At 46.9% G+C, this 22,888-nt stretch overlaps 3 protein-coding genes across 10 annotated transcripts; all 3 read right to left on the bottom strand.

The window, feature by feature from the left end:
* Positions 1-2,031: 2,031 nt before the first annotated feature.
* On the bottom strand, positions 2,032-11,319 carry LOC129168786 (lissencephaly-1 homolog B). 3 transcript variants are annotated; one of them, XM_054754455.1, is made up of 11 exons: positions 11,159-11,319; positions 6,496-6,724; positions 5,113-5,197; positions 4,954-5,052; positions 4,688-4,894; positions 4,240-4,408; positions 4,073-4,175; positions 3,771-3,999; positions 3,546-3,647; positions 3,026-3,182; positions 2,032-2,950 (listed from the first exon to the last, which is right to left on the bottom strand). In XM_054754455.1, the coding sequence occupies exons 2-11, from the start codon at positions 6,525-6,527 to the stop codon at positions 2,877-2,879; spliced, it is 1,257 nt and encodes a 418-aa protein (XP_054610430.1). In that variant the 5' UTR covers positions 6,528-6,724; positions 11,159-11,319; the 3' UTR covers positions 2,032-2,876. The 3 variants fall into 3 exon arrangements, with proteins under 3 accessions (XP_054610430.1, XP_054610432.1, XP_054610431.1); XM_054754457.1 differs by having other exon boundaries at positions 4,954-5,028; XM_054754456.1 differs by lacking the exon at positions 11,159-11,319 and adding an exon at positions 10,518-11,151.
* Positions 11,320-11,436: 117 nt separating this feature from the next.
* Positions 11,437-19,381, bottom strand: LOC129168772 (clustered mitochondria protein homolog). Of its 6 annotated transcripts, none has more exons than XM_054754424.1 (30): positions 18,976-19,381; positions 18,825-18,875; positions 17,960-18,737; positions 17,765-17,886; positions 17,501-17,669; positions 17,274-17,417; positions 17,102-17,205; positions 16,869-17,023; positions 16,680-16,805; positions 16,464-16,611; positions 16,292-16,384; positions 15,978-16,196; positions 15,731-15,906; positions 15,348-15,662; positions 15,198-15,286; positions 15,053-15,115; positions 14,902-14,996; positions 14,676-14,828; positions 14,272-14,334; positions 13,965-14,203; positions 13,830-13,902; positions 13,614-13,767; positions 13,386-13,525; positions 13,052-13,132; positions 12,729-12,854; positions 12,548-12,669; positions 12,389-12,482; positions 12,219-12,329; positions 12,072-12,133; positions 11,437-12,005 (listed from the first exon to the last, which is right to left on the bottom strand). In XM_054754424.1, the coding sequence occupies exons 3-30, from the start codon at positions 18,729-18,731 to the stop codon at positions 11,852-11,854; spliced, it is 4,362 nt and encodes a 1,453-aa protein (XP_054610399.1). In that variant the 5' UTR covers positions 18,732-18,737; positions 18,825-18,875; positions 18,976-19,381; the 3' UTR covers positions 11,437-11,851. The 6 variants fall into 6 exon arrangements, with proteins under 6 accessions (XP_054610399.1, XP_054610398.1, XP_054610401.1 ...); XM_054754423.1 differs by having other exon boundaries at positions 17,960-18,734; XM_054754426.1 differs by having other exon boundaries at positions 12,219-12,320; positions 17,960-18,734.
* Positions 19,382-20,868: 1,487 nt separating this feature from the next.
* On the bottom strand, positions 20,869-22,732 carry LOC129168794 (coiled-coil domain-containing protein 92-like). Its single transcript, XM_054754468.1, has 3 exons — positions 22,189-22,732; positions 22,027-22,074; positions 20,869-21,684 (listed from the first exon to the last, which is right to left on the bottom strand). The coding sequence occupies exons 1-3, from the start codon at positions 22,316-22,318 to the stop codon at positions 21,032-21,034; spliced, it is 831 nt and encodes a 276-aa protein (XP_054610443.1). The 5' UTR covers positions 22,319-22,732; the 3' UTR covers positions 20,869-21,031.
* Positions 22,733-22,888: the final 156 nt, after the last annotated feature.

Below are 22,888 nucleotides of genomic sequence, written 5' to 3'. Positions count from 1 at the left end.
AGCTAGTCGTAATGACGTACTGCTGCCGGGGAAGGCGAACGATGGCGTCAAATTTGACTTGTGAAATTTGTCTAAAAGCGACCCTGGATCATTGCATTGTGCTCTATCATGATAATATAACTGTATTTTTGTAGTTGAAGTGCATACATGTAAATGCATGTACTGTATTGTGTAGGTAAGAAAAAAGTAGGAGGGAAGTGTTGCACATAAGCACATGGACTGCATAAAAAAGGGGTGTGTACGTATGAAGGGGAAGGGGGGGGGTATGTTGAGAAGGGGGTGGACAGGGGCCCCAAGGAAGCGGGTGGGGGGGGGCTGTAGGCGGCTGACCCAGATAGAAGTGCTGCATCACTCGTGGATCTGCAGAGGAAGAAATTATTCATAAAACAGGAATTTAACAATGTTTTAGCTTGTAGCATCTCAGCTCAGTTGTAAGTTCTTACCAACTCATAGTTTAGGAAAAGTTCAAGACTGGCAAACTTCTATGACGCTTCATATGTCTGAACCCCATCTATAGTGACATTTTTTCGCGGACTTGTGGTTTGTTCTCAGATAATTGTCTAACATAAAATCCCATTTGAAGGCAGTGTTTTCTGATATGGACACCAGAGGGCGCCACATTCCCCAGCGTAAACTACATGGACAAAAGTTGGGACTCGAGCAGTGGTTCTCAAATGGGGGTCATTACTACCCTTGGGGTCCTTGAGATTTAAAAAGACATACAATATAAAAAGATATGAACTGTACAGAATGTGTAGAGTTTTTAGGTACGTTTATTGTAACGTAAAAAAAAATCCAACTTTGTACATTTCAATATCCCAACAGAGGCCATTTGAGGTGAATACTTACAGTATAGACATCTTTTCTTTTCTTATCAAGTTTTCCATCCATTTTCTATATCGCTTATCCTCACTAGGGTCGTGGCTATGCTGGAGCCTATCCCAGCTGACTTCAGGGGAGAAGCGGGGTACAATTCAAACCTATGGAAAATTTAATTTGCCAATTAACCTAACGTGCATGTTTTAGAATGCACCACACATGCATGAGGAGAACATGCAAACTCCACACAGAGATGCCCAATTGAGATACGAACCCAGATCTTCCCCATCTCCTGACTGTGTGGCCACCATGCTAACCACTCGGCCATCATGCGGCCCTTTATAAAATTATATGTATTTTAATTTCCAAATGTTTCAAACAAGACCCCTACAGATGAGCAGTTTTTGACAGTAATAAATCAGATAATGATACAGCACTGTGCTTCATATCTTTCACGTTGATTGATTGGCCTGAAAAACGGTTAGGAACCATTGGACTCAGGGTCCTAGTTGCTTCCAAATTGGTGGCAACACTTCAGTGAGGGTCCTTTTCTCTTCCCAGTGGACAAACCAAGTTCATTAAAGGAATACTTGGTGCTGAGTTTGCTGTGGAAGAACAGCCTTTCAGGTTCTAGCTTTTAGGTAAAATAATCAATTGTTGACCCTAAAAGATACATTAAGATTTTAGTTTGCATGAGTTGTCAAGAGTAGATGATTTAGGTGGCCGTTTCTCCTCCAGTGCGCATGGAGACATCAAGTCCCCCTCAGCATCACAGTAAAGCTTCCATGAAATGAATCCCACATCTCCCTCATCTGCTTCATTCTTTCCTCATGCCTTTCTGGCCGAGAGTATGTGAAGGATGTAGCAGGTGTGGCGTTTGCGCACTAGTCGCCATGGTGACCGTTGCCAGGATACGGTGAGCCCAGGGAGCTGCAGTGTGGCTGAGCAGGAAGTAGGCTGGGGGCACTGTCCATTATTGATGAAGCACCTCAGCTGCCTCCTCTTCACATCCAACACAATTCCACTGTACGGTGCATATCATTCTGCCTGAAAAACAATCATCTCTTTGTCATGAGACTGTTTTTCCACCTCTTTAGGGGGATGACTTCATTTTGTCACATTTTCTCAAGGACCAAACTGTTCTTGTCTTGTTGCTCCGTGACATCAAATATCTTTGCTACGTAGTCACAGCTGCCAGCAGAGAAGACCAGAGATATTTACATTATTTTATTTCATTATGTTGCAAACAATGACATCCAGATATACTGATACACAACTTTTACTGTGCGTGTATGTGCGGTGTGTGTATGTGTATGTAAAAGGTGAGACCACAGTAATGAATTAATGAAAGTCCCGTGTGAGGCAGCCCTCAAAGGGTTAACAAGGCAGATAGCAAGAGAGCACTGGACGACAGGCGAGCACAAACACACACACACTGTCTCACTCAAACTTGACGAGCAGGCTTTTCCCTCTGCTGGGGGGCATGTGCTTGTGCTGTGGGCATCTTAGGTCTTAAGGTCCTGTGGGTGTCAACTAGACAGCAAGTTAATTAAAAGATGATGCAACACTGGAAGTATGGGGGAAGCATGGGGGTGTAACCCTTCAACCGCCCTGTTGCACACACAAACACACACGCGCATACACCAGCTGGTGTGAGTCTCTCCACAACCTGTCAGTCAACTCACAAGATCTTACACTTCCTGTCCCCCACGTGCACACCCTCAGACACAAAAGATGGCGTTGTGGAGCAAAGGAAACGCTCACAAGCGACACACACACACGCACTGTAGCCTTTGAGGAAGTCAATCATGTGTTGTTGTATTGGCCATGCAAGGATAGTCTCATCTTGTGTTTGTGTGACATTAAGTATGCGTACCCTACATCCAGAATAATTTACATGAGAGGATAATAGTCATCTTCAGGGGGCAGGGCCAATGTAGAGGAAGCAGGGACAGGAGGGGATCAGGTGGTGAAGCACCGTGGTCACCTAAGGGTGGAGATGAAGGTTCAGGGCGCAGCTAGAGGGGTCCGAAGCAGGACGGGAGCAGGAAGTGAACTCAGCGGCACTCCCAGACTTTGACTGTCTGGTCCACGCTGCCCGTCACCACGTAGGGGGCGCTCTTGTGGAAATCTACAAGATATGAGCAGACAAGGAGACTCAGTGTTTGTCAACATGGAGGATGAAGATGAGAAGGTGAAGTCTCACCCAGAGAGGTGACAAAGTGTTCATGAGCACACAGAGTCTTCATGCAGCGTTTGTTCTTGTAGTCCCAAATTCGGATGGTCTTGTCATCTGCACAGCTCACAATGAACCTCCCACCAGGATGCACCAGCACCCCACGCACCCAGTTGTCATGGCCCACCTGAAAACAACACCACAGCAACCGCATCACTCAACTCATGTTCTATACTTAACAGTCTACATGTTCAGTGTTTCCCCAACCATTACATGAGGAGAGCAGCCCCCATCCCCCCCAAAATTATAATTTTTTTATATAGTGTTGGATCACTGTCTCCACATTTGCTCTCTGTTTCAAGTACGCAGGAGCAACACTAATTAAATCACATCTTTATTTTGGAGCCTTTGTATTCTGAAAGTTTGTGTCATCTAACTGTGGAGGAGCAATTGCAACACAGTAGGCTACGCTGCACGTGTGCATGTGTTTGTGTCAGTGTAAAGATTAACAGCCCAACGCCACTGTAGCTCTACTGCTGTAGATGCTCACCAGAGTCATGAGACAGATTCCAATGCTGACATCCCACATTTTAATTGTTTTGTCTCTGGATCCAGAGAGGAGGAACGGTCCAGGCTTTCCACTCTTCTTGTTCTACAATCAGACAAGTGTGAGGAACACTAATCTTTCATCCCTGTTAGACTCTGAATCTCTACTACATGTAAAGTAAAAGGGGTAAAGACAGGTAAAGGTAAGGAAACAATGGTGTGCGTTCACCTCAGAGCCCGTGGCCTCCAGGATGGTGGGGTGTGCGCTGTCGGGGGCCCAGGAGATACATTCCACCACGTGTTCATGCTCACGCAGCTCAGCTTTGCACTCTTTGGAGGAGACCACCCAGACACGGACTGTCTGATCATTAGAGCAGCTGGCAATCAAGGAGCCGTCCTGGTTGGGACGTACCATCCTCACCCACTCCCTGTGGCCCGTGAAGGTCTTGACACAGTATCTGCATGTGCACATGTGTTATGTTACCTCAGTGACTGGCCTACAGTGAAGATCTTGATGGGAGTGTTTAATACCCAGTGGCCACCTCCCACATCTTGATGGTCTTGTCTCTGGATGCAGACACTATGTGGTCAGCGTTGGGCATGATGGCGACAGACGACACATTGTGATCGTGGCCTACAACACAAAGGACAAAAGTCAGTACTGCAACAATGCTGTTTGTGACGTGTTCGTGTCCTACCGTGCATGGTCCTGATGCACTCAAAACCCTGAAAGTCCCAAAGTTTGATGCTCATGTCAGCAGAACAAGAAGCCAGCAGCTTCCCAGTCTGGTCAAAGGAGATGTCCTGCACAGAATCCGTGTGGCCCTTCAAGGTCCGCTCAAAGTCCCCCGCCTCATAGTCCCACACCTGACACACACACACACGTCACTTATTCAGTCAATTCAACTGAAAGCTATGGTAGCTGTTGGGGATGGTTGCCCCTGACAACAAGAACATCACCAAGTCTGCACAAAGATGAGCAGTGACAAAACAGAAAAAGAAGGAAGAAGAGGATGAGGAGGAAGAGTAGACTAAGCAGAAGCACAAATGTGTGTGTGTGTGTGTGTGTGTGTGTGTGTGTGGGGGGGGGGGGGGGGGGGGGGGGGGGGGGGCATGTGGCATACACAGTTACACAACACCAGGCACCTTAATGGTAGCATCCTCTGAGGCTGTGACCATGACAGAGAAGACGGGATGGAAGATGACCCTCGTGACCGGCGCACGGTGCCCACTGAGGGCGTATCTCTCTGGGGGTCGGGGGATCCACTCCTTTGGGTCTCTCTTCTGACCCACTGGTCCTCCGTGTGTCATCTCCTCCTTGGCTTCATTCAGCTTTGACTCCAACTCCATCACCTGAAAGCACGCTTACAACATCAACATCCCAGCTAACATGCTAACAACTACATCATCACCTTCTTCTGTAATCTGATGACAGACGTCCATTTCTTTTCCAGAAGTCCCGCATACTTTTTGTCCACTTCTTCATTCTGTCCATTGACACAGACACGCATCTGCATCATAAGGGTGATTTATTCATTTGATTTAATTTTCAAAGGGTGTTTGATGCTTACCATGTCTAACTCGGCTTCTTTCTTGAAGGTGGAGTAGGCTCCATCGTAGCCATTGGAGCGCAGATAGTCAGCTATGGCACGATTTCTAATCAACACAACATGAACCCCACATGACTTTGTGGTCGCCATGAGGACCAGAAATGCAGGCACGCACACAATAACGACCACAGCTGAGTGAAAACACAGTGCAACAGATCCTAGCTGAATATTTTATGAGTCATCACTAAATTTAAGACGCAACTTGAAGCTGATAAGAAGTTGATACAACATCCATCCATCATGCTCATTAAATTTACACGTGTCAAACTCAGGCCTGGGGGCCAAATCCAGCCCGTGCTGAAATTTCACCCAGCCCGCAGAACTGTTTGGAAAATAGCACTGAGTTGGCCCGCCTCATGGACCTTATCAAACAAAGTGATCTGAGTAAGTAAGCGATTCCTCCGGTATAAACTCCTCCTCTGGCATTTTGGTGATAAAAGTGGAAACAATATTGTATATAGCACAAAATTCACAACTATTCTTAATAAGGGTACCAGATTCAGACCAAAAGTCAAAATAATTTTACTGCAAATGATTAAAAACGGCAGCACTTTAACTATTACACCCTGTCTGTACAAAATAACACCTTAAAAAAGTCAAAAGTGATCATTTTAATTACAGCAAAGCATGCTGGGGAATACGTAATCTGACCTTTCTACAGATGCACTATGCCAAAACAACCATAGTCGTATATCCGCGGACCCTGTAAGTAGAAATTTCCAAAGGGGCCTTAAAGTGTCACTCGCTGCTCGTTGCATTCGAGCAATCACAAATAAGCTCGACACTAAATTTGTCGCACGTCGCTTTTTTGAAATAGTATTTAGAGGGGTCTAATTACTCAGTAAATATAATGACAAAGTCGCTAAGTTGGCAACACTGATTCCTACTTCTCTTTTTATTCTATGGTAGACCAAGTGTGTGTTTATGAACCAGGGAAAACAGGTAGCGCCAAATCTATTTGTGGCGGTCCAATTGATGATATCCGTAATTGTCCAAAAGCAGCTTTGTGAAGTGTTACAGGTACATGTATAGAAATATTAATGTTCCATCATTGCAGTCCACAATATTCAATCTTTAATCATTCCATTTGTTTCCTCCTCACCCCAAAAATGTTAACTTTTACCATCTGAATTCAGGCATATGCCAGGGTTCGGAATCAGGTTTTTAATAACCGGAAAATGACTGATTTGTAATTGGCAATCTGAAAAAGGTGTTCACATGGCACAATATATACTATATGTATAATATGCGATATGTTCTGGTTAATACCGAATATTGTGTTCATGTCAACGTCAAGAATGAGAGAAGGTACATAAGCTCAATCAGCCTGCTAAAGTTACTCACAGTTCATCTCGTTGTCTCTGTGACAGCACCATGGCGGCAGCAGCAGCTCTCTCCCTCTTGGGGAGGTTAGGCAAGTCAGGTGGGGGGAAGAGGGTGGAGTCAAGTGGGCAGCTGGACGGTGTGTGGACTCTTGAGATGTTCTGTCAAAAGGCACAGGGGGAGGCAACCAAGTGCAGGACAGGAGGTGTTCTCGTAAGACTTTCTCTCACGACGCAGTGGTGGCCATAACCTGCAGAAGATCAAAGTCCTGAAGTGGGAGCATAATCACAAACACTGTAGACAACAAATGCTTTGTCCACACGAACATGGATATTTTCTATGCGTTTTGGCCTTATGCACACATGCAAATGTTTCTTTTGTCCTTCAAAAATAAGCTTTTGGAAAACTCCAGCTTCAGCGTTTGTGTATGGCGAGTTAAACCGGGCTTTTTGGCTTGTGTCATAAATGTACAAGATTATTTCCAGTATTTACGCCTTATTTACATTTACAGAACACAGGTAATGAAGTTATTGACATGCAGTGGCAAATGTCCATGATTGAACACACAAAAGGACGATTTTTAAAAAGTTTTTTTCCAGGGTTATTCCGAATGTTTCAGAAAATGGAATATTGCATTTAAACCAAATATTGACTGCATGTAAACATAGTGAAAGCCATTATCCACAAATGGTGAAAACATAGAACTAAGTGGTAAACCTTCCCAGGAGTGGCCGGCCAACCAAAATTACCCCAAGAGTGCAGCAACGACTCATCCAAGAGGTCACAAAAGACCCCACAACAAACATCCAAACAACTGCAGGCCTCACTTGCCTCAGTTAAGGTCAGTGTTCATGACTCCACCATAAGAAAGACATTGAGCAAAAACAGCCTGCATGGCAGATTCCAGGATGAAAACAACTGCTGAACAAAAAGTACATTAAGGCTTGTCTCAATTTTGCCAGAAAACATCTCGATGATCCCCAAGACCTTTGGGAAAATACTCTGTGGTCTGACAAGAAAAAGTTCAACTTTTTGGAAGGTGTGTGTTCCATTATATCTGGCATAAAAGTAACGCCACATTTCAGAAAAAGAACATCATACCAACAGTAAAATATGGTGGTAATGTGACAGTCTGGGGATGTTTTGCTGTTTCAAGACCTGGAAGACTTGCTGTGATAAATGGAACGATGAATTGTGCTGTCTACCAAAAAATCCTGAAGGAGAGTATCCAGACATTTGTTCGTGACCTCAAGGTGAAACCAGCTTGGGTTCTGCAGCAGGACAATGATCCAAAACACACAAGCAAGTCCATCTCTGAATAGCTGAAGAAAAACAAAATGAAGACTTTGGAGTGGCCTAGTTGTCTGTGTTCGTGCGCTTACCGTGTTCATTCTATTTAAAGCTGAAAATTTCCCACATTGTAGCTGTTGGATGTGGCATTCGCCTCAAAAACCATCGCTTCTGCACATTATTAATGTTAGCGTATGCTGCCTCACGAAGCTCACTGCTACCCTCTGTATGCACTCACTAGTAGCCCCATATCCACAAAGAGGCTGACTGAGATGAAGGCCCACTCTGTGTTAATCCCACGAAAGAACAAATGCGAACAGACAGATGCAGAACCCTCTTGTCATCCAGCCTGTGTGGTACAGACAGACGAGCAGGTGAAAAACACGCATACATGTCAATTTATCGGGGGCATCATTATTAGACCCAGGGTTTTCTGTGTTTTTTCTTTTATCGTTTGATTGATTTGATTGTGACTAGTCCTGTCACGATAATCGATAAATCGATTAACAGCACGATAAATATAAACAAACTTGATAATTTTGTCGGCCTCAATATATTGACATGTGCATGCATGTTTGTTTCCCTCCTCGCTTTCTACCAAACAGGCAGGATAACACGTGTGTTTACTCGGTACATCTGTCTTAACATCTGGGCGCGTTGGTTCTATAGTGGGATGAACAAAGTTGGTGAACTCTCCTGTCAGTTAGACGGTCTGACGCTGGCAAGTGCACACACAGAAGGGTGTAAGTGAGGAGTACAGCGGTTTACACTTCCACGCATTTTGCCTCCGCATTGTCCCTCAATTTGCCATGGCAATGCGTGTCATTTATTTATGTTTGTATTTGCGGCTCTCCTGAAAATCGTGAATGCTAGTTTGCGCACTGTTTGCGTTTTGTTTACACAAATTACACACGCAATTTCTGACTGAAAATGGTGCGCACTGGCACAAAGTGACCACGCTCCAGTGCGACTTATCCTTGACCTTGTCAAGTAGTGTTTACGTCTAGTGCACTACAGTAGTACGTGCGACACACATTGGTCCCGCATGGGTATGCATTGTTGTCATGACTTCCCGCATCCGTGAAGCACACCTGGCATTATTTGGTCTCGCTTTGTCCCGCATGACCGCATAACTTAAACAACTTGCATTCCTGTTAAGGAATAATACCCAATGATCATTATTAATTGAAGTGCAATTTTGTTTCCAGAGACTTGATACTCCATTTTATTTACTGTTTTTTTTTGGTTGCGTGTGGTTTTTATTGAGTTGTTTTTTTTCCCTTCGGTCTATTTTTTTTCTTGTTTTTGTTGTGATTTTTATTTAAGTTCAATTTTTGCTAAGTGACAGATTATTTTTTACTGTGTTGTTTTGTTTGTTTATTATGTTTAATTTATTTTATTTAAAAGCTCTTGACATTCCAATTACAATGTTAAATACTTTTGAGAAATTACACTGTGTACTCGAATTAGTATACCATATATTTTCTTTACATTAATAAAAAAATGGTCTTAAAATAATGTTGACAAAAATATCCTTTATCTGCAATAATTTGCAGGACAATTATCGTCCAACAAAATTTGTTATTGTGACAGGCCTACAGTGGACTACAGCTAACAGGATTAATCACTACAACATCAACAACAAGTGACTACCTGACTCTTGTAGACTGCACGCTGCTGAATTATTGTCACTTAGTAATAATATTCCTTCCTAATCGACAAACATTAGAATTGAGCACCATTAAGGCGGACAGAAAGTACAGGACAAATGTTCACACCACTGGGACATTTCCTTCGGCAGTATGATGTCTAATCCTTTATAGAGTTGAATACTGCAAAGTGAAAGCAGTGATACATACACAGAAAGTGATAAGCCACAACCTTTGTGACAGAGCAGTCAATCAATTATTTCATCATTATGTAACATTATTGAACTCTGACTGCTCCTTCATGACCTGGGAAGGTCAAGCTAATATGAAGTTGATGATAATGAATTTTCAATTAGGAAAATCTGGCAATCGTACGTTGCTAACAATGGAAACAATAGTCATTTCTTATACGGAACAAAACGGCAACAATTTATTCTGCTCTGTTGTGTTGTATACTACATGCAGGCTGTCATGATGGATTGCATGTTTACATGTCATGTATGACGTATCATATTTGGACGACTCAACATGTTGTTATACATATGTATCCTCACATGTGCACCACTCCATATCATGTTTACATGTCACTATATTTGCACTACTCCATATTTTACATATTTGCACATATTGAAACTGACAGGAAAGTGCAATACGTTTCAAATTGTTGAATGTGTCTTGTTTTATCTACATACTTATCTTGTTTATCTCTTTTTACATGCTGCACGGGTTACACCTTAATCTCCTGATAAAATGTGTGCTGTGACAAAATTCTATTCTATTCTATAATAAAGTCTCATGGAATCTTCTTGCGCCCCAGTGAGAGTGTTTACTGGCTGCTGCATGATGCATGTAATGGCTCCACCCTGCCTCTTCCAGTTTTACTAAAATCACCGAAAAGGCTTCAACAGAAGACGACAACAAGCCTTTAGATTGGCTCTGTACTTCATTTGCTGACGTCTTAATCAGCTTGGACGGCCACAAGGGCAAAGTTGCAAAGTTGCAGTCATGGCTCAGCAACGCCCTTTTTGTCTGACGTTAGCTTAGCCGCTAGCCACACCTGTCAGACGATACTGATTTACTTATAATAATCACACACTGACTTACCTGCTAAACACGCAGTGGGTGGTGGTCTGAGATTACAGTTAGTCGTCCAACAAGCAGTTTGTCAGGCTCAGGCTACATTTATTATAGAGGACAAGTTTAATCATGTTGTTAGCTGTGCACCAAGCAGGACGTCACTCATTTAAAAATCGCCGGTGTCTCTAGCATATACAGATAACGTCATCCTCTCCTATCCATTTGACGATAAGTTTGAGACAACAACGTCAAACATTAGCACGACGTTAAAAATATTAGCAGCCGGCTGACAGCACCTGTTAGCGTATGATGCTAATATCCCAACACAACTTTACTAAAGGTAGTGTTAGCTTTCTGCTAGCCTCGTAATACAAGTGGTGACAAGCCGCACATTCAGCAAAGACACCACATAACATGTTAAGAAACAAGTGGTCAAGTTTGGTGTATGTGATTCATATTACGATGAGAACCAATTAATAGATAAAGGACGTTCAGTGAATGACTACTTTAGCGCGTAGCCTAGCTTAGCCTAGTTTAGCTGGCGGCCTCTCCGCCATTTTGAGAAAGGGGCGAGAGAGCGCACACACTGCAGGCAAAACGTCGTCAAAAACAACAAGTCTGACAAAGTCTCAATGGAAAAACCACACACGAGCGGGGTGGACACTCACCCCGGGACAAATGTCGACTGTCATGTTCTCTAGAAAGCTCTCCACGCGCGGCAGTACAAAGTCAGCTTTGAGGATCTAATGAGACTTTCTTATCAGCCGGCAGCTCACATTTGGGATCCTCTTCTGCTGCACGTGCGCGCGCACAGCCCGGGCTAACGGTCGCGACACGCGGCGGGCGGGCGCGCGCACGCTGAGGTGAGGCAAGCGCGTCGCAATTAAAAAGAAAGAAAAACGCAAGAAGCTAATCAATATTATTTTTAATGTTTAAATGTGTCATTGTTTCATGGCGAGTGTGTTCAACAAAAGTCATTTTATTATCCTGGGCATTTTCCTCAACCACTTAGCTTGACAGAAGAAACAAGAGACACTAATAGTAGTAAACTGTGATGTGTAACAGTAATAATATTTTATAGATCTAAACACAGTGCATAGCATAAGCATTTACATGTGAATTATATAATATATACTGTACTTTATATGCATTTTGTGTTAAATTTTACAACCACAGTCATTAAAAGGAAAACATTAGTTTAATGTAATGTTCTGATTTCCCTTCTAGAAAGAAAGAGTTAGCATAGATAATGGTGACAAATTAAATTCATTCTATTGAGTTACATAATGTGACTTTAGCTTATAATCAAGTAATGTGACCCACTGAGAAGTTCATGGACCCATCATGAAGCCTGGTGGACACTAAAGGGACTGCAAAAAGACTGACTTGACTGCAAGCTGTCCCAATACGTCTGCCTCCTCCATGAAGGCAGCACTAAATGTGTTAGATGACAAGCATTTCTCCAGGTCTTGAACTTTGACTTCCCACAATCTCAGCCGTGTGCTTTCTTCAGCTCTAAGAGAGAAAAAAAAACAAACCAAATTATTCTTGACAACGCTTCTTTCATGGGAAGCGTCCCACCTGAGAGGAATGAGGTCATCTTCACAGGTCATGTTGAGCTGCTGAAGCATCGTATGGAAGCACTGGAAAGACAGGTGCATCACAAGTGTGTGTGTGTATGTGTGTGTATGTGTGTGTATGCAGTGACACTTATTTGCATGCACACACCTGTGGAGGCGGAGTCAATTTGCTGTCCTGCTTGATGCTTCTCCCAGCCTGCTGAGTCAGGTCCTTCAGGTACTTGGAGCTCTCCCTGCTCCTATCATGGTTCTGCCCAACCTTCAACAAGGTCACGTGACAGACAGCTGGTCATCAGTCATCGATGTCGTTAAACTCACCTGTGTCTCGTATATTGAACACGCCTGGCTCTCGTGCCGCCGCGCTGACTCAAAGTCTCCTCTGCTGTGGTGCAGCAAGGCCAGAAGATGATGGCTGCATGGAGGACACAAACACCTAAATGTTGAGCTAGACATCCACCACGACCCACCATCCTGTACCTGTGTGCATGCTTTGTGGATGTGGCGCCATGGTACTTGGAGGTTAGAATTGAGGCATTGTGCAGGAACTTCAAGGAGAGGTCCAACTCCATCAGGCCATGAAGGACCACACCCAGCATGCTCTGAGGACAACACAGCATTTCAACTCTCTACTTAGATGACATTTGAAATGTAAACTTACATCCAGCAGTGCGATGTGCGGATGATCATCCCCAGTCACCAGCAGGGTGAGGTAGCGAGCACGATACAGCAGACGCAGAGAGGTGCAGTGTTGGCCTGCAGCCACGCAGTACAGCGCTAGCCAGGTCTGCTTTACACAGGAGCAACGTTAGCATTAGCTAACATGTGCACAAGCAACTGGTGGCTCACACCCATGTTAGCAATAGCAAACATGTACACAAGAAGCTGATGGCTTGAACACATGTTAGCGTTAAGAGTCATGTACACAAGCGACATGTGGCTCAGACATGTTAGCATTAGCTAACGAGGTTCAGTGGCACTCACGTAGTCATGTATGGTCTGTGGATGATCAACGCCTCGTGTTCGCTCACTGCTCATCACTGCCCTCTCCTGGTGGCGAACGGCCTGACACAGACAGCATTTATACTGCTCACAGCCACAAGGGGGCATAAATTCATATTTACTGTGTATACAGTATCTGCATATCTGAGGTGCCTAAGCAGAATTTGGCCCAGGGGTCCACAGCGAATGATTGATGAGGTAAGTGTTTTGGGGGCCCCTACTGGCCTTAAGCAGCCACTTAGGTCCCATATTGGGAGAAATGCCGCTGATAGGCTGCGACCAGTAAACGGTCCGAGTTAGTGCATTGTGTACTTACATTAGCATGTTGTCCTAGCGTGTAGCTGAGTCGTCCCAGCAGACGAAGACACGTGCACGTGTCCTCGTGCAAGGCCCCACACACGCTAGTGAAGAGCATCAATGCTTGGCTGACCAGGTCAAAGGCCGCACTGACATGCCCTGCAAACAATCCCGTAACACCGCCGTGATGACTGCCGGAACTTATGTCATTTAACCCACACGTACACGTGACCGGCCCGCCTCGCACCTCGCCGCACGGCTGCGTAGGCGTGCTCCAGCAGCCAGGTGGCGCTGCTGGCCGTGTATGTGACATGCTTGACCACAGCCAACATGTTGACCACGTCCTCCTCTCCAAAGATGGCTCGTGTTCGAGAATCCATTGTGTAGTCCCTCATGCGCACCTGAGGGAACGTTGGGAAGATTTTTACAACGTCGTGGGTTTTAGTGACTTTGTGGGTCAGACCTGAATGCCAGTCTTGATTGTGAACTCTCTCAGCAAAGAGACCCTCTGCAGGCCGTGGTCCTCCATGAAGGCACTGAGGACAGAGAAGTCACATGTCACACTTTGTCACACTGTCTGACATGCACGGACACACACCTATCCAGTGTGTAGTGATAGTAGTCCTCGGCATCGGTCCTGATCCTGACCCACAGCTCGCTAGGGGTCAGTCTGGCCCAGGCTGCGCCCGCGGCTCGACCACAGTGGCTGCGGCTGCGGCGGCGGTGGTGACTCCTGCGGCGAGAGAGCATCTGGTCTGAGGAGTCAAGCGTGGAGGATGTGAGGAGACAGTTGAGGAAGTGGCTGACGGCAGCAGACAGAGTCGCATGTTCCACTTCCTGTTTGACAACACCAGTGACCTTATTAAAACAACGCCAATGAATCAAACTTACTAGAAGACATTCACCTGCAGATAGGTCCTGAAGACATGCTTCGCACTTCGGGTGACCATCTCGATGACACACATCCTCTGTGAACAAGAACAAATGTGTTCTCCCACAGCAAACTCCTCCAAGCATGCCTTTGTGCACTGAGGACAGAAAAGTGTCTTCCCACAAAGTTGTACGCATGCAATTGTCCAACATGTCTTGCGGGTACAAGAAATGAAGATGAGACCAAGTGTAACGGATGACAGCTTGCGCAGCTGTGTGAAGGCACATTGGAAAACCACACCCCCTGGTGCCTTAAAGGTTGCGCTGGTCATTGAGTTGACAGCCCCCGGGCTTGTGCAGGGGCCGACCAGATCGGTTAGACAAGCTCTCATTGATTCATTCCTTGATTAAGTGCCTGTGTCCATTACAACATGAGTACCTGGACATGATAGTGTCTCCCGCTGTCCTCCATGTTGTCCAGCTGCCTAAGCAAGGTTCCCAAATAACGAATGTTCACACCCCGCTGGTGAAGCACTGAGGTCAGAGTCGCTCCATCCATTGGCGCCATGCGGTGGTCCAGACAGTCCTGCAGCTGCGCACACACACCAATGTCTACCTTGTGCATGGACATGAACATGACACAGGTGAAGGCGAGTGAGACAAACCACAAGTGGAATCTGACTGGAGAGAAGAAAAGCAGCAGCGTCCCAAAGCAGGCGACGCTGACAGCTGAGGTCCTCAGCAGACACAAAGCGAACACCTGTGGCAAAGACACCTTAAAGACAGGAAGACGTCTTTTTGACGACATGACAGTACCTGGGGAGCAGAGGTCAGGGTTGAAGCGGATGTCAAAGTCTCCCCCTGATGCTTTGTCATGATCTACAGGACAAAAACATTTATAATTTGAGGTAAGATGTCCTCCAAGAATGTGGACATTGTTTTTGTGATCAGGTCCAGTCACCTGTGTCTTTTCGGTTGTCAACAGGCTCTTTCCATTCTGAGACCCCTCCTCTCTGATGCGTTCCCGCAATCTTGAGATATGTGTCATACCTGAAACAGAAGGTGCTCGGTAAAAAGATCACCCAGCAGCTGACGTGATGTCTTCTCTCACCTGTGCTGGACAAAGGCGTTCATCAGTTCTGGTCTCAGGTTGGCCAGGCTGTGATGATGGCGCTGTGGGTAACCAAAGCTCTGGCATTCCTTTGGCACCTCCTCGATGTTGACTTGCGTCTCCTCCGAGTACTGGAAGTTAAGATCCGCAGGGAAGGTCCTCAGAAGGTCCAGGATATAGTGTCTGCCATCATTGCCCAGAATGCCTTTAGTCTCCACGCCAGAATAGAGTTCCACTGGGGTGTCGCGGTGGTCCAGCACCTGGTGGGGTTGGATTCTTAGAGGTTTGCTGGCTTTTTCCAGAAGCTGCACAAATCTGCAGGAGACATCTACATCAGCATGAGGAAGCTGAGCTGTATGACATCAGTGTGTTCAGTTCTTCACCTCGGGTGTGTCATAATAGTTCTGCCATGGTCAGTAGAACCGTATAGGATGCTTTGCTCCTGGTTCTTCTCCAGAATCCCAGGAACAATCGTCTGGGCGATGACACGGAAACCACGATAGTCCACCACAGCTGACCCAAGAGTGTGTAGACCCTCTGTGTCCACAGAGGTATATGCCTACGGCGGGACACGTCCTAGTAGTCATCTCATCACCACAAAGGACATGAAGTCTTCATCATCATGACTACCTGAACTCCTCTCAGGTCACAGCTGGCAGCAGCATGTGCGGCGGCGTCGCCCCCTAGTGGTCTGTAGTGCTGAGCTATGTCACGGGCCAGGCTAAAGAAGATGTTGTTCCAGAGGAACATCTGCATGTGAGGAGGCTCCCCCGGGTTCAGCGGCATTACGTGACCATCGACAACCGCCACTGCTCCTTTCCTGGAAGCTTCCACAAAGTCTCTGTTGGTCTGCAAGAAAGGACAACACCTCAGTCTGCACTTCATGGACCATGGATCTAGATGGACCATATGGGCATGATACATCAGAGAAGATGAGTCAGGACCTTGAATAGGATCCTTCCTCGATGCAGGCAGTCCTGGGGGGAGTTTCTGGGAAGTTCTCTTGCTCTCTGTAGCTCCTCGTTCCAGTCACGACACTATGCTCACAGCATACACCTCATGATCAGCATCCGCACCAGAACCACCTCCAGGATGAGAACACTGAGCTTTTCCAACCTGTCCGGCCGTGTGCTGATCCTGGCCCACGCGACTGGCGTGGACATCCTCGACTCTGATGCAGTCCAGACTGTGGTCTTCATGAGGGGCCATCCAGGTGAACACTGGGAAAGGTGCAACCATCCGCTCATAAGGATGCTGCTGGATCCTGGTACGCGGGAGATACTTCATGGACTTTGACTATTGTGTGAAGGTTACATTGTGCTGCTTCCTCACCTTCTCCTCTGCAGGCTGCTGAAGTTCTTCTTGAAGGCAGAACTGACTTGACTCAGCAGCTCCACTAACGAGTGGCAAAGGATTGTTGGAAGTGCAGGTTTGGGGTTGAAGGTGAAAGCTGTTGACCTGCAAGATGAATCCAAAAAGATCTTTCCTCGAGCAAAGACTTTCAAAGCGTAGAAGACTCACTGGTTGAGATGGAAGCCGCGTGTGGACGACGTGATGTTGACTTCTCGTCCCTCCATGGTCACAGCGTGGAGGTACATCAGGTCTCCATGCATCTTCCTGTACCCCGGAGGAGGGTTCCAGCTGCTGTAGGCCAACACCCTCACACACTGGAGATGCTGCCCAGAGCAGGAAAGTCAGAGCTTCATTCAGCACCAGTAAATAGATCATCCCTTCTTTAGTAGCCCACAACAGACCTCGGAGTCGCTGTGGACAGGATGCAGAGGAAGAAGAGGGCGCTGGAGGCTTCCAGGGAGAAGGAAGTCAGGTGGAGACCACCTGGATCTCTCACTCTTACCATCTGGAAAGCGAATATTGAGATCAGGACATGCATATAGAAGAGAGGGAGCTGCAGGAGAGCGTTGACACCTATGCTTCTATTTTGGGTAAAGCAGGTGAGGTGAGACACAGAGCGTCCATTGGCTCCATTGAAAGCCTCTGTGGGGTCCAGGCTCCTCAGAAGATCCTGGACGTGCCTCAGATGGAAGCGAGCGTCCCGTATGGAGTAACTCTCTGAGACAGGTGGTGAACAGATGAGGATGAAGTGATGATGTCCTTCACACTCAGAAGCTACAATGAGGACAAGAAGTAGCTACCTTCTACCACCTTGACCATGCCTCCACAAAGACCCTCCATGGAGCTCAGCTGCATGGCAGCATCCAGCATAGTGTCGTCCAGATGGAGAGAGAAGCATGTGCGATGGCAGGTCAGCTCATGATCCATTAACATCTGCTGAAGCTCCGCCACAGACGTCTGGCCTAGCACCTGAAAGTCCACAACTACACTCATAGCTTCAAGCATCCTAGTGGAAAGGCGGAAAGGAAGATCTCCTTTCAGTCATGAGAAGACATCACCGGTACCTGAAGCTCCAAGATGTCCGCTCCAGGAAGTTTAATCCTGACAGAGAAGGTCATCTCTTGAAGGTTGATGATGTCCCTGAGTGGCTGCTTGTGGTCATCCAAATCTTCACAGCAAACGTCTTCTGATGGTGCATGAGATGACAAGTAAGGACAAAGTGAGGACAATGGGGACGATAGCAAAAATCAGTCACGTACCTGCTTGCAACATCATCTCAGCTCTGCCCACCTCCTCATGTGACGTTTGTGTCTTTGACTGTAAAAGAACAGACCTCTGGTCTTTTTCAGTCTTGTGGTCTGTGTGAGTGTCTACTTTTTCTTCGTCACTGATGTCCTCTGCACCCGCTCCTGACACATCTTCAGACCACAAACTCACAGCTGTTGTCCTGCAAGCTAACTTCCTGTTAGCATCTTCATGATCTTCTTGCAACATGAAGACCTCCTGCTCCTTCTCTACTACAGTCGCCGTGTGCACCGGCAACCCCACCTGTGGCTCCTGCTGCGTTTGTGTCTCCACCTCCATCCGTTTCCCCTCCTCCTCCTCAGACACCAGCAAACAGACCATGGGTTCCACCAGGGTGGCGTCCCCCCCGAGGTGACTGCTCAGGACAATGTCCGGGAACAGGAAGTGCTCGGGGTGCAGGGCCCCGTCCGGGACGTCGGTGGAAACGGTGAGGATGTCGTCCTCCGAATCGGCAGGCGTGGTCGTGGAGGTGGAGCTGCTGTCGCTGTCTCGGCTGGACAGCAGAGGAGACCTCTCGGCCATGCCCCCTGATGGCTCATCCTTGCACTTGCAGAACCCTGAGAGCATGTGGCAGCACTGGACCATGTTACCCATGGTGCTTTGTGGGCGGACAAGAGGACTGTAACAGCAGCTGAGGTGTCTTTTTTTATTTAACCAGTGAGGGGGCGTGGCCAGTGGGTTGTGACATCCGCGGTGGGCGTGGCTGACAGACAGGGACACGCGCATTGCCTGCTGAGCAAGGTCATGCTCATTAATCTCAGTACCTTAGCTTCGCTAGCTAGTGACTATTATGGGATATTGTAACAGAGATCAACTTACATGTCTTCATAGGCTAAAGGTAATCACTGCCGTGCTGGACGTGTGGAAACCCTGCAACACACACACACACACACACACACACAAGTTGAATGACGCGGGTTAAGACTTTGTGTTAACAAAAAGTGAAGAATAAAACCAGCAAAAAACCTACCTAATCATCTTCTCCAACATGTCTGCTCTTCTTCTTGATCATTAATCATTCCTCACCATCAAGCATGTGTGTGTGTGTGTCTTGCACGAGTGGAGAGGAACCTTTCAGTCTCATGCTCGTCTACGTCCAGGAGGGGGCGACCTCTTTGCAAAGCATGATGTAACTTCCTGTGTTTGTCTCCGTACGTCAACCTTGAGCGGCAGCGACTACACGTTAAGTGTGTGGATGTGGTTGCGTGGTGTACAAATACGACGTCTGTCAGCTCCCGGCGTCTCAACGTGCCGTCACGCGAGGGGCGCAGCATATCCCCGTCCCGTCTCCTGTCACACCTGCTGGAAGGCCGCTGCCCGATTACCATGGCAACGCTGCAGCGCCGCATTAGCATTCTGAGCACAGCGTCCGAGGCCTCAGTGGGAAGGTTCTGGAAGGGGATGCTGGCGAGTGGCAACATCAGCTGTTGCTTCTTTTCAAAATAAAAGCAGCAAAACACGTGTACGTTTTTATGTTTCTTGAAAAGTCATAATTTAAAACTTTAAAGCTTTTCAAACATTAGAAGTTGATAAAAACAACAAAAGAAGTATCATCACGACTTTGCATCAATTTAATAACCTTCCTGCTAAAAAGCGCTCACATTGCTAAAATGCTGTGAGGCAAATCAAAACCCTTTATTAGGTGTGCACAATTATTAGGCAGCTTCTTTTCCTCTGGTAAAATGGGCCAGAAAAGAGATTTAACAGACTCTGAAAAGTCAAAAACTGTAAAGCATCTTTCATCGGGATGCAGCACTCTTGAAATTGCGGAAACTGCCAAGCTATTAGGACGTGACCACAGAACCATTAAATGTTACGTTGCAAGTGCACAAAAGGGTAGAGAGAAAACGTGTCCAGAGAAAAACATGCAAATTAACTGCCAAATATTTGAGAAAAATCAAACGTGAAGCTCCCAGGAAGCCATTATCGTCCAGTGTTGTCATATTCCAGAACTGTAATCCACCTGGAGTGTCCAGAAGTACGGTACACGGCGTTCAGTGCTCAGAGACATGGCCAAGGTAAGAAAGGCTGAAACCCGACCACCACTGAACAAGGCACACAAGTTGAAAGGATATGACTTGGCCTAGAATTATCTGAGGACAGATTTGTAAAATGTTTTATGAGATGAGATTGACTCTTGATGGACCAGAGGGATGAGTCCATGGCTGCAATGGGCAGAGAGCTCCACTCCAACTCAGACGCCAGCATGGTGGAGGTGGGGTACTGGTAAATCCTGGAATTGTTAAAAGATGAGCTTGTTGGGCCTTTTCAGGTTGAAGATGGACTCAAACTCAACTCCCAAACCTACTGCCACTTTTTCCACACAGTGGTACAGGAAAAAGTGTGCATCTTTCAAGAAGACCATGATTTTTATGCAGGACAATGCTCCATCTCATGCATCCAAGTACTCCGCTGAATGGCTAGCTAGTAAAGGTCTTACAAAATAATGACATGACCTCCTTGCTCACCTGACCTAAACTCTATTGAGTACTTGTGGGCCCTTAAACGTAAGATTTACAGTGAAGAAAAAAGGTACGCCTCTCTGAACAGTGTCTGGGACGCTTTGCTTGCTGCGGCACAAAAGGTTGATGGTCAAATGATTCCATGGATGGAAGGCTTCTCCGTGTTATTGAAAAAAAAGTGTGGCTATATTGGTCACTGATTTATTTTTGGAAATGTCAGAAATATTTATTTGTAAGGTTTGTGTTGTTTATCATTCTGACTAAAAAAAAAGAAAATAAAGTAGTGAGACGGGAATATTTTTGTTTTTCTTTGAGTTGCCTAATAATTCTGCACACGAATAGTTTCCTAATAATTGTGCACACAGAGATATTCTCAACAAAAGCCAAAACCTCGCTTTCACTTCCTTAAATATTCAAGTTGAGGTTTATTAACATTTTGGATTGACCAAGAGCACTGTTATTGTTAAATAATAAAACTAATAATCGATAATGCAAATTGCCTAATAATTGTGGATACAGTGTAATTAGGCATGGCTGGAAGGTGACTCCACCCATTCGCCATCATCACAGCGCCGTCTCTCCCTCTGTGGTACCCATGTCCACCCTCCCGTGCAACCCGTCCTCGTCCATGTCTTCCCAGTCATCCTCCCCCTCCTGCAGTCTGATTGGCCGGCTCCAGCGGAGGAGGCGGTATCTGAGGGGCACTAGGAAGAGGGCTGGGTCAGGCATGGGGTGTGGCCTCTGCGGTGATGTCACTCTCTCCTGAGGGACGCATGCTCGGACCCGCTCCTCCCTTATACTGTGCCTGGCTGAGGGGCGGCTGGGAGAGGCAGGAGGGGGCGGAGTCAGGAGCCAGTCTGCAGCCTCGCCCTCATCTTCATCCTCTTCCTCTCCTCTTTCCTCTTCCTCCGGGGGGGCGCCCCCTGTGCTGCTCCGCTGCTGTACGAGTTTGGCGCGTGCGGCGTGCAGCTGATGGTACAGTGTGGACGTGGCAGCATTCTGACGCTGCAGCTCTCGACTCAGCACCGTGATCTTGTGGCTGCGACGCTTCAGCTCTTCCAAGAAGTGTCGCTCCTCCTCGCGCAGGCTTCGACCCAGCTCCGATGCCCGCGCCCGTCCTAGGCGCAGCTCCCCGCGAGCGGCCACCATCATGCATTGCTGCTCCTCCAGGAGATGCTGTGCCGCCTGGCAGCGTGTCGCCAGCTCGGCCTCCTCCTCTGACACAGATACAGACATGATAACACAACCAGATTTAGGACATTGTGCATAGATTAAACTGGGAGTTATATTATAGGAATGATGACATCACCACATATTATAGCAATGCCCAGGTGCCATGCAAATATGCCCCCTAGTGCCTGTGAGCAGTCTCATGATGACATCACAGCACCCTGATTGGATAGTATGTGCTATGATCTTTTAATGATGCCGCATTAGCGTGATAACACTAGTTAATCATATGACCTCTGACCCCTGTGTTGGCCATGTCAACAATCAGTTCAGAGAAAGCTTGCTTTCTCTGTTGTCATGACAACAAAGAGTCAGCGTTGATGTCTCACCTGTCGTGATTCTGTCAGGGAACCTGGAGTCCAGCTCGCGACTCAGCTCTGTCGGCAGGCATACACACACACACACACACACACACACACACACACACAGAAAGTGATGAATGACTGCAGTGTGTGTATGTGTGTACCTGCACTGTGTGTGCGTGCGTGTACCATGGCAGCGTCTCTTCAGGTGTGTGATCTCCACGTGCAGACCAGCCAACAGTGTCACGTGCTCCTGTTTGAGGAAGACTATTCCTCTGTGCACGCTGGCCACGTGCTGCTCCAGCTTGCCCGCGTCCATGACCGCCGCGAAACGACGTGCACGCGCCGCTGCTGGCGGGAGAAAGGATGCGCGTACGTGCACGCACCACCAAAAACACACGCTCCCGCTCTTTTGCTTTGTCCACGAGGCGTTCAAGTTGATGTGTGTGCGTATGCGCGTGGCCTACCTGACGTGACGTTGTTCTATCAGATTCGCGTGCGTGTCCTTGGCAGACAAAAGGTCCACGCTAGACGTCGCGTGTGCGCGCTCCCGAGCGGGCGCGCAGCAGCAGGATGTCTTCGTGTTGAAGCTGCTGAGGATGACGAACATGAGGGAGATGAGGGAGATGAGCGTGAGGACAAATAACCTCGTTTTCACCTTCTGTGTGCACGCGCCTAGGTGACAGAGCCAGCCCCGTGCACGAATTAAGCTGTGATGTGTGTCAGGAGAAGACTAGTGCCACCCAGCGGCAGGAGGAGGAACTTCACATGAAGGTGCCACAAGGTCTGGTTGACGTTTGTTTGGACCTTCTTTGGTTTTGTCAAAATGGATCTCAGAGATGGAACACGTCAAAATAAACAGTAAAAAAATCACGTGAATGCCATAAAG

This window comes from Dunckerocampus dactyliophorus, chromosome 16 (assembly GCF_027744805.1).
Source record: "Dunckerocampus dactyliophorus isolate RoL2022-P2 chromosome 16, RoL_Ddac_1.1, whole genome shotgun sequence".
In the NCBI taxonomy this organism is placed as follows: domain Eukaryota; kingdom Metazoa; phylum Chordata; class Actinopteri; order Syngnathiformes; family Syngnathidae; genus Dunckerocampus; species Dunckerocampus dactyliophorus.
The sequence above is the reverse complement of the archived record's forward strand: the minus strand, read 5'-3'. Positions and strand labels throughout refer to the sequence as shown.

What these genes read in the sequence shown, in the direction of transcription:
- LOC129168772 (XM_054754424.1), bottom strand. Translation starts at nt 18,731, where the DNA reads ATGCGCGTGTCCCTGTCTGTCAGCCACGCCCACCGCGGATGTCACAAC. An exon ending in ATCAGCACACGGCCGGACAG is followed by an intron (nt 16,385 to 16,463) that starts GTTGGAAAAGCT and finishes CTGTGAGCATAG; the next exon opens with TGTCGTGACTGGAACGAGGA. An exon ending in AACGCCTTTGTCCAGCACAG is followed by an intron (nt 15,287 to 15,347) that starts GTGAGAGAAGAC and finishes CTTCTGTTTCAG; the next exon opens with GTATGACACATATCTCAAGA.
- LOC129168794 (XM_054754468.1), bottom strand. Translation starts at nt 22,318, where the DNA reads ATGGACGCGGGCAAGCTGGAGCAGCACGTGGCCAGCGTGCACAGAGGA. An exon ending in CCTGAAGAGACGCTGCCATG is followed by an intron (nt 22,075 to 22,188) that starts GTACACGCACGC and finishes GCCTGCCGACAG; the next exon opens with AGCTGAGTCGCGAGCTGGAC. An exon ending in CCCTGACAGAATCACGACAG is followed by an intron (nt 21,685 to 22,026) that starts GTGAGACATCAA and finishes TATCTGTGTCAG; the next exon opens with AGGAGGAGGCCGAGCTGGCG.
- LOC129168786 (XM_054754455.1), bottom strand. Translation starts at nt 6,527, where the DNA reads ATGGTGCTGTCACAGAGACAACGAGATGAACT. An exon ending in AAGAAGCCGAGTTAGACATG is followed by an intron (nt 5,053 to 5,112) that starts GTAAGCATCAAA and finishes CTTATGATGCAG; the next exon opens with ATGCGTGTCTGTGTCAATGG. An exon ending in GAATCTGTCTCATGACTCTG is followed by an intron (nt 3,183 to 3,545) that starts GTGAGCATCTAC and finishes TGTTGTTTTCAG; the next exon opens with GTGGGCCATGACAACTGGGT.